The following is a 10,170-nucleotide window of genomic DNA, read 5'->3' as shown; positions in this document are numbered from 1 at the left end:
TCACCGTTTTGCTTTCTTCGGCATCACTGCCACGGTATAGACGAAGCAATTTTATAATTCATTATTAAAATGTCTCTTGCAGCGTCTTGAGCTTAGTCCATACAGAAGTATTTACCAATTCTAACAGTTTTGTTCGTACACTGAAGGGTACTAAAACCATTGATAACGTTACCAGCATGGCTCGGGAATATAAGTGCGCCACTTAACTGCAATATTAGGAACTGTACTATAAATGATATCTTTATTAGTATTTACTCGAAGAAAGGCATCTCGATATTTTTGTTTGATCAAGGAGGCATATATAGTTCGTTTTTATCATGGCTACATGAAAATTAAATTATGGGGCTTTGCGTGCCAAAACCACTTTCGGATTATTAGGCACGCTGTAGTGGAAGACTCCGGAAATTTCGATCACCTGGGGTTCTTTAACGTGCGCCTAAATATAAGCACACGTGTGTTTTCGCATCTGGCCCCCATCGAAATGCAGCTGCCCTTTGGCTAGATGACTGCGAAGAATGGGTGCGTGCTTCGAAGAAACCAACCACAATGCTGGTGCACAGTACCCCTCGAGATAACCACTAAGAATTTTATTCGCAGGCATTCTTCAGCCGTAGTCAGTAAGAATGAGATTAGCCCTGCTTCGTTTGTCAAGAAGTTCGTGCGTAGCTGGAAAAGTTGGGGCCGAGACCGCAAGTTCTTCTGCGAAGGCACACGACATGTCTTGGTGCCACGGTCAAATCCAGAGAAGTCAGTCCTCGCCTTGTGAACATCCGGCTGCACCGATGTCGATGCCACGGTCACGTGCGACGGTTCTTCACGACGTCCTCGTCCAGTTTTGTCGCGCATGCTGCCGTGCTAAGGATACCCTTCGACGGCTTCACGATCCTGTGTGCCTACGTTGCATGGAAGCGTATGCTTCATGAGGATTCCCTTGTCATAAATTTTTTTGCCGCACACGCCACACGCCAAGGACTCTAGGCCATGCGTAGGTATGTGGCGCTTGAGGAGGTAGTGAAACATAAACAGTTTACCACAGACGGGGCAGGTCTGTCTTTTCCCAAGCAAGTGGTCAGCGGTGTGCTCTTGGAAAGCCCCCATGTGGGCGAAAAGGAACCCGCACAAACGGCGCACTTGCTCTCTGGTGGCAGCCTGGTTCTCTCGCTGGTTCCACGCTGCTTCTCCGGTTTCTTCGGGAACTCTGCGAGTGAACAGATCGGGAGGGAACTTCATTAGTTGAACTTTGCCGTAAAGAGCCGCGATTTGAGATCGTGGAGCTGGTCGCAGAAAAACCTAATCCTCTCGAGTGCGACCGCCTTTGCAACGCACGCTTCTATTTGACAGTACCTACGCTTCCCGATGATGGATTTGGCGCCAAGGAACCATCGCCTTGTTCGACGAAACTGAAGAATCGAAAAAAGTTCCAAAAGTGCGTTCTCGCTTGGTGGCATCGAGCCGTGTTGCACGATACTAAACAGCAACGAGGCGAGAGAAACCAAATGGTAGGCCTGTAAGCTGTCCGTCCTCTGTGCTGCTCAACAGCAAAAATTACGAAGCCCCGTAATTTACCTTATTCTCGTGTTGCCATCACAGTGATTCCCCCACATTGGCGAGTCACAAAACTGACTCTTACTTGGTCAACCATTGCCCACAATGGGTTTCGGACGTGCACATGCATGGATCATGGAAATCTGACGCCATGGTCAAGCGCGTCGGCTGCTTCTAGAGCTACATGACTCTTGGAAGTGTCCACCGATATCGTTGGTGGTCGCGTGCCTTCCAGAAAGAGATAGAGGGTTATAAGGAAGGCAGGGATGTTAACCAGTCAATAGTGTGGTTGGCTACACTACGCCGGGGGTAGGGAGATGGGGAAGAGGGAGAAGGCAGAGAGGGTATATAGACGGGTAGTGCCGTCCCGAATGTGCAACACCATTCGCGTCATGCATGCAATTAAATTACACATTGTGTATATACATTGACACATTCGAAGTAAATGTTCAACGGAAGCTCACCTGCTATTGTCCAGATCAGAGGCTGCAATGCTTGTACCGTCGGCCAACTTGCAGCTGCCACCCGACATCGTAAAGTAGGCTCGAGCTTTTTCTTTCCCGGCCATGGTCACCCGTTCCGTACGGACCGAGGGGCCGGTGCCTTCCTAGGGCAGGATAGTGCAGGCGCGGTCCAATTTCACGCAATCTAGGAGGGCGTGCTAAGGCGAGTTCCTGCACCCTCTGCCCAAACTAGCACCTGGTGTCGAGATATGGCACTACGCATACGCCTCCTTTCTAGCTTGAGCGCCTAACAATACAAGTCTCTTGCTTTATCAGAAAGTGATAGAACGCAGTTTGGCACGTGTTCGCAGATCCCGTCATATCTACATCACGACCTGTATACCCAAATTCATAGTGCTCGAAAAAAAAATTATGGGGTTTAACGTGCCAAAACCACTTTCTCATTATGAGGCACGCCGTAGTAGAGGACTTCGGAAATTTTGACCACCTGGGGTTTTTTAACGTGCACCTAAATCTAAGTACACGGGTGTTTTCGCATTTCGCCCCAATAGTGCTCGAGCGTAGCATGCAGTGCAGGCTTGTCACGTTTGCCAAAACCACATGCAACTGATGAGGGGATAAGATTCCTCCTGTGCCAGCTGTACCTTTTCTCACATAATAAATATACAAATTCAGCGCACAGGTTCGAATTAAAGAGAAACGAAGCACTACCAAAGCGTTTAATAAATGTATGTGTGTATGTATGCTTTATTTCCACAACAACTAAGTACAGCCTTGCGGTGGTAAAGTTTGGAAAAAACTAGCTGCTCGTGGGAGCTTGACGAGCACCCAATACCCTATAACTAACCGTGATCCGTACATTTTCGCTTTCATTAGTCCTGTGCAACGTATTATTCATGCTTTGTTTAAGCTTGTCCGCCACAGAGGTAACAGCGTAATTCTCTAGCAATGTCTTTGTTTATGCACCACACCGCTCACAAGCTATGCCGAAATACAAACTCCGAATCAGGCCGATGCCGAGTGCGAGACACCTCCGCAGTCACGTCACAATGACAAAGGTTATGTATAATACATGTCGAGAGAATGGTGATGAAACGTGTACGCACAGATGAGTGCGACGCCTGTCATTGAATGTTCAAGTAATCAGCACCTCTTGTGTCCCGATCGCAGATAGCCATACTGGAAGATTCGCCATACAGGAGCAAACACAGCCAGTTGCTCAACCTACGAAAATGATGCATATCCTAGCATCTGTTCACTCTAATACGCTTATATATATACGGATCGGCACCCTATATATATGCTTACGAGCCGACATATATACATATTTGATTTCATATACGGAGGGAAGTGCGTTTACTCGCACTACGTCTGCTACTTACATTTGTACTGTTCAGTTGCACTACACGCAAGCGCAGACACGCAATGGTTAACGGTCAAAGGCAAGCTCGCGAAAAAGAAGTTCCCGGGTGTGTTGCAGAGGGATTCCTTGCGCTGGTTGTGAACACGTGTACAAAGGTGAAAGGGGAAATTTCGAAAACGGATAGCACAGCACAGCCATGATGCAGGATCAAGCATATCAAGCACTCAGTTTCTACGGGCCGTGGCAATCGACTGGGATAGCGCGACAATAATTTCAAAAGAAAAGGACAAGACGGCATGGCTTTACCTGAGTCCATTCGTATCCGGACTACGGCACACACGCTCAATCGTAACTCCGACAATTTACCCCCGGTATGCACTGGATGCTCACGTCACATTATGTAGCCTACATAACTAAACTTCGCATGCATCATTCCCTTCATTGTGAACGGGGCTCCCGTAGTGGGGCCGAAACGCCTTCTATTGCGATAGAAGTTGTATGGACACCCCAAGCGCATTTCCGTCGTCGGTGTCGCCGTCAGCGAGAGGTTCCGTAGAAAGTCCAAGGGAGATAACACCCTCGCCGCGCCCCCTACGCTGTATGTGCGAGTGAAAGCGTACGAGAGGAGCAGACGATCACGGGTCAATCTCGCCCGCGAAAGAACAGACGAAAGCGGGCGGCTTCCGTCGTGCGCGAGGCATCCAGTGTTGCGAGGCACTGGAGGAAGGAAAGAATGAGGGAGGGAGCTGGGCGCAACGTGGCCTTCTGCTCCGGCTGCAACTGCACAGCTCGCGGCTGCCCCCGGTCGTAGGCCGTGTCTAGAGTGGTATTTCCCTCGGGGGCAAAGTCGAGGTGCGTCAGCTGCTCGTAGCTTTGTGGGTGCTGTGTGTTCTCGGAGCTAATTTTTCGTTGAAGCAATAGACAGCACAAATGTCTCTTCGCTCACCGCTGCTGCCGCGTTTCCTCAAGCCAGCGTTTTGACAGCCAGCTTCCGCGGTCATCTAGTCAGGTTGTGTTTATGTTTGCTTGTGCGCGCGTGACACCATGCTTGTTAATTCAGTTAGTGTGCCAATGTTTACAAGTGTTTACTTTCGTTAAAACTACTACGATCCTTACTTCCCATAGCTGCCCACTGATTTGCTGTCACAATCGATGCTTCGACTTTCGAGCAAAACTGCAACTTCTTTTTTTCCTTCTTGATTTCAACGATTGGACGGCGCTCGATATTTCCCGATCAGACGGTTTTTCGTCGAAGCATGAATTTCATTCCACTACTTTCTTGATCAGCATACCGGAGTTCATAAACCCGTTCACTGGTAGTGTTATTCGGCGCACGTATATAGATCACCTTCCGATATATATATATATATATATATATATATATATATATATATATATATATAGAGAGAGAGAGAGAGAGAAAGAGAGAGAGAGATGAAGTAACGACAGAACATGACAGTGTCTTAAGTCGACAGATCACATAAAATGCGCTATACTGTCGAAGCTGATCAACGAAAAGAAAGTCCGCAATATTCGAAATTGCACCGTGGGACAAACTGAGAAAGCACTTAAAGATTAGCTGCAACATGAGATCAGTGGGAAGAAGACTCGGCATAAGACAGGTCAAGATGCATGCAGTGAAAGACGACCAGGGTTCTGTCATCAACAGTTTCGATGACATAGTAAGAGTAGCAGAATTATTATATACTAACCTGCACAGCACCTAGAGCAGCACGTAACTTTAATTGAAGGCAATGATTAACACCATACAGATGCTCCTAAAGCAACTGTCGATGAAGTTAGAAAAGCCTTGCAAGACTTGTCCCGCAGTGGAAGGTGACCATTGGATACCAGTCGACTTATTCAAAAATAGAGGAAATAAAGCGCTTGAAAAGCTTACGGCTACTTATATGCAATGTCTAACAACTTCTGGTGTATATACGAAAGACCTCCAAAAATGCAGATATTATACTAAAGCGGGAGACGTTAAATAATTGAAGCACTATAGGCCCATTTGCTAGCTTTCACCATTGTATAATATATTCACCAATTTGATTACTAATAGAATTGTGGCAATGCCTCACTTCAATCAACCAAGAGAACAGGCTTGCTTCAGGAAGGGACATTCTGCAGTGGGTCACGTCTCTGTCATTAATCAGGTCAGTGAGAAATCTGCGCAGTAGATTTAGTCTCTCTATATGGATGTCATAGATTAGGAAAAGGCGTTTTATATAGTAGAGATACCAGCAGTCATGGTGGCATTGCGCTTTGTTTAGCATATTAGACAGTTTTAGTTACACGTACGTAGAAGCTTTGCGTACGTAGAGCTTCTACGTGTCAGCAGTGCGCATTAGTAGAACGTAACGGGCGCGAGCGCGTCTCACGGACGTACGTGATATTAGACAGTTTTAGTTGCACGAACGTAGAGGCTTTGCGTACGTAGAGTTTCTACGTGTAAGCGGTGCGCATGCGTAGAACGTAGCGGCCGCGCGCGCGTCTCACGGACGTACGTGATATTAGACAGTTTTAGTTGCACGTACGTAGAGGCTTTGCGTACGTAGAGTTTCTACGTGTAAGCGGTGCGCATGCGTAGAACGTAGCGGCCGCGCGCGCGTCTCACGGACGTACGTGATATTAGACAGTTTTAGTTGCACGTACGTAGAGGCTTTGCGTACGTAGAGTTTCTACGTGTAAGCGGTGCGCATCCGTAGAACGTAGCGGCCGCGCGCTGGTCTCACGGACGTACGTGAGATTCAGTTCTTTGCGTGCGTTTCTTGCGCACGTAGGCAGCTTCGCGCGGGAGTTCCGCGAGATCACAAACAAGCGATAGCGGGCCGCGCGCGCGCAGACGGCTTGCATCGAAACAAGGTGACAGGATTGGATTGGCTACCGCCGTTTTCACATTTCCTGATAGATGTAGCTACGGGGTCTCTCTTGGCGTGCGTCGCGTACGTGTAGCTAAAAGCGTTTCAGCTGGCGTGCACGTAAGGTACAAAGGCTTTTCACGTTTGCGTACGTGAAGCCTCTACGTACGTGTAACTAAAACTGTCTATTAACGCCTCTTCACAGCGTAATGGTGAGTTTCTATGGCTTTCTGACGTCGTGGGACGCACAGGATAACTAGGAGTGCTGCAAAAATCTTGCGTTTCTGCTTGCGCTCATTGGCCACATCTGGCCATTGCGCCATTAAAGCTCCACCCATCGTCATCATCGCAAGAAGATGTTTGCAAAGATTGCTACATAAACCGGTACGAGTGAAACGGACAATACTCTTCAATCTACATACGCAGGTGATTTCTCTTCAGCCTCATTTCCTGCTTGATTGAGGTGGGATGTCTGCAACCATGGTGGCGGCGCTCCTCAGCAGTCCAGCGTGCAGTGCGAAATAATTTACACATATTAAAAAGAGAATGTACACTCTAAATTGTGAATAAAGGTGTAGCTGGCATCCTTACACCCAGAAAAAGTGCGAGTTAGACTGACTTCAACCCCTGCTCAATTTTAAAGGTGTCATTTATTTTACAATGGATATGAAGCTGCACTGTCGAGGCACCTTAGGCCAGCGTAGTGGGATGGCTAATAGCTGCCAGGGTGGTGTTTATTGGGCTCAGCTGCGTTTTCACGCGTCTAGTCGTGCGATAACGATGTCCCCGTCTGTTTACTCAACACTCTCTAAAGAGCTTCACGGCTCCGGTAAAGAATTTTTCGTACCCTTTCTATGCTTCTACTTTCGGAATAAACTGCAACCAACTATTTGGACAACTGTGCCGTCAAGCGCAGCTTTAGATAACGTTTTTTGTAAAAAACAGTTTCGAATTATCTCAAAGTATAAGACTGAATTTTCTTTTTCTTTTAATGGAGTGGATAGAATTTGTGTCTTTGTTAAGCTAACCATCTGATGAGACTACGCCCTTAAAATGAATATTACTTGGCTTGCTCATTTCGTGCACATGCCGATTTGCTGAGTAAAAAAAAAAATGCTGGAAGCTGCGCACAAAGGCTGAGCTTTGTGCTGTAAAACTCCTGCAAGGCCGTTCCCAAATTCTAGGGGTTTACTAGGGGACCGAACCATGATTTGGGAATCAGCTACCACCATACTTCCAGCACAATTTTCATCACCAAGGCTTTTGAGCTTGCCTCTCAGTCACAAGCCTTTCTTGCATCCTCCCTTCTTCTCAATGCGGTCGCCTTGGTCGAGACAGCACACGCGTAATCGAGCTCCGCAGCACCACAGTTGCTGAACTGCTGCAGTGCCTGAAGACGGTGTGGTAATAACAGTTATGCAAGACGTGTTGTAGTGACGCTGCCCGTGAGGTAGCTGCTGCTGCACAGCACAATGAGTGCGTTGAACACGTGGGGTTCTTTAACGGGCACCCGATGCGCGGGACAAGGGCGTTTTTTTTGGATTTCGTCGGGGCAGGGATGCGATCCTGCGACCGCATGCTTAGCAGCACGGCGCCCTAGCCACTAAGCAACCACGCCGGGGGAACATTTCTGCTAAGCTGCAGTGTGTATGCACCGGACTCAGCAGAAAAGAGAGTAAATATCAAGCTAATACATTTCAAAGAAGAGAAACGTTCCCAGGAAGTTAGACTCACAAGGCGATCTAATGTAGACGACCAAGTAGTGGGGCTTCGGGAAACCTTTCGGCTAGGAGATTTGCTTTAGACATGGCGGTAACTTACAAAGACAATCACTCTTGTTGAAATGCTCGCTCCGGTGGCATTCCGGGTTCCACTACTCGTCACTTGAACGTATCGTTATCCATTATTTACAGTGGCGCTTACCTGATACAAACGTTTCACGTCAATCTCATCTCGTTCACCGTCGAGGTTGTTAAGGCTCAAGACGGCAAAGGAAATTCCTTTGGTCTTTCCCACGAGGCACTGCCCACCCAATACCACACCTCTTTAATATACGCCCGTCCAGACGTCGACGCAGCCTGGCACCGACCGTTGACGGGACAACAACGAAGCTCTCCCCAAGGTCACAACGACCACCGGATTCGGTATAAAAGTTAAAAACCAGAAAGGGCAGTTGCAAGCTAATCGTCACTGACAGCCTACAAACTGATGAAAGGGCCCAACGTCGAGGGCTACCGTGGGAACTGCGTCGACTCGAGTTTCCCAGATTATGTCGCGGTCCCCTCCTAATCAGAGGCGATGGTTCAACACGGGAGGCGAAGTCTCGCGCAACGGAGCGACAACATGGGAGAGAGATTGCGAGCGATTCGACAATTGTGATTGGCCACCATACAGTCGATTGGCCACCATATAGGCGATTTCAATGCCAAGGTAGGTAAGAAGCAGGCTGGAGACAAGGCAGTGGGGGAATACGGCATAGACACTAGGAATAGCAGGGGAGAGTTATTAGTAGAGTTTGCGGAACAGAATAATATGCGGATACTGAATACCTTCTTCCGCAAGCGGGATAGCCGAAAGTGGACGTGGAGGAGCCCCAACGGCGAGACTAGAAATGAAATAGACTTCATACTCTGCGCTAACCCTGGCATCATACAAGATGTGGACGTGCTCGGTAAGGTGCGCTGCAGTGACCACAGGATGGTAAGAACTCGAATTAGCCTAGACTTGAGGAGGGAACGGAAGAAAGTGGTACATAAGCAGCCGATCAATGAGTTAGCGGTAAGAGGGAACATAGAGGAATTCCAGATCAAGCTACAGAACAGGTATTCGCCTTTAACTCAGGAAGAGGACCTTAGTGTTGAAGCAATGAACGACAATCTTGTGGGCATTATTAAGGAGTGTGCAATAGAAGTCGGCGGTAACTTTGTTAGACAGGATACCAGTAAGCTATCGCAGAAGACGAAAGATCTGATCAAGAAACGCCAATGTATGAAAGCCTCTAACCCTACAGCTAGAATAGAACTGGCAGAACTTTCGAAGTTAATCAACAAGCGTAAGACAGCTGACATAAGGAAGTATAATATGGATAGAATTGAACAAGCTCTCAGGAACGGAGGAAGCCTAAAAGCAGAGAAGAAGAAACTAGGAATCGGCAAGAATCAGATGTATGCGTTAAGAGACAAAGCCGGCAATATCATTACTAATATGGATGAGATAGTTCAAGTGGCTGAGGAGTTCTATAGAGATTTATACAGTACGAGTGGAACCCACGATGATAATGGAAGAGAGAATAGTCTAGAGGAATTCGAAATCCCACAAGTAACGCCGGAAGAAGTAAGGAAAGCCTTGGGAGCTATGCAAAGGGGGAAGGCAGCTGGGGAGGATCAGGTAACAGCAGATTTGTTGAAGGACGGTGGGTAGATTGTTCTAGAAAAACTGGCCACCCTGTATACACGATGCGCTTGGAATACCCATCTTGGAAGAACGCTAGCATAATCCTAATCCATAAGAAAGGGGACGCCAAAGACTTGAAAAGTTATAGACCGATCAGCTTACTGTCCGTTGCCCACAAAGTATTTACTAAGGTAATTGCAAATAGAATCAGGAACACCTTAGACTTCCGTCAACCAAAGGACCAGGCAGGATTCCGTAAAGGCTACTCAACAATAGATCATATTCACACTATCAATCAGGTGATAGAGAAATGTGCGGAATATAACCAACCATTATATATAGCTTTCATTGATTATGAGAAAGTGTTTGATTCAGTCGAAACCTCAGCAGTCATGGAGGCATTGCGGAATCAGGGTTAGACGAGCCGTACGTAAAAATACTGAAATATATCTATAGCGGCTCCACAGCCACTGTTGTCCTCCATAAAGAAAGCAACAAAATCCCAATAAAGAAAGGCGTCAGGCAGGGAGATACGATCTCT

The 10,170-nt window shown here is 47.4% G+C and overlaps 1 protein-coding gene across 3 annotated transcripts in view; it reads right to left on the bottom strand.

Annotated features, from left to right (window-relative positions):
• Positions 1 to 564: 564 nt before the first annotated feature.
• The window catches only part of LOC126517700 (uncharacterized), a 272,083-nt gene continuing 262,477 nt past the window's right edge, over positions 565 to 10,170 (bottom strand). For 2 of the 3 annotated variants that reach the window (XM_055064509.2, XM_072285473.1), the window contains one exon: positions 565 to 1,198. In XM_055064509.2, coding sequence (XP_054920484.2) covers positions 856 to 1,198 — 343 coding nt within the window. In that variant the 3' untranslated portion in view covers positions 565 to 855. The remainder of the gene's footprint in view (positions 1,199 to 10,170) is intronic. The other variant, XM_055064512.2, reaches the window with a different exon arrangement.

The sequence above is a fragment of the Dermacentor andersoni genome, chromosome 11 (assembly GCF_023375885.2).
Source record: "Dermacentor andersoni chromosome 11, qqDerAnde1_hic_scaffold, whole genome shotgun sequence".
Taxonomy (NCBI): Eukaryota; Metazoa; Arthropoda; class Arachnida; order Ixodida; family Ixodidae; genus Dermacentor; species Dermacentor andersoni.
This window is presented reverse-complemented; position numbering and strand designations above follow the sequence as displayed.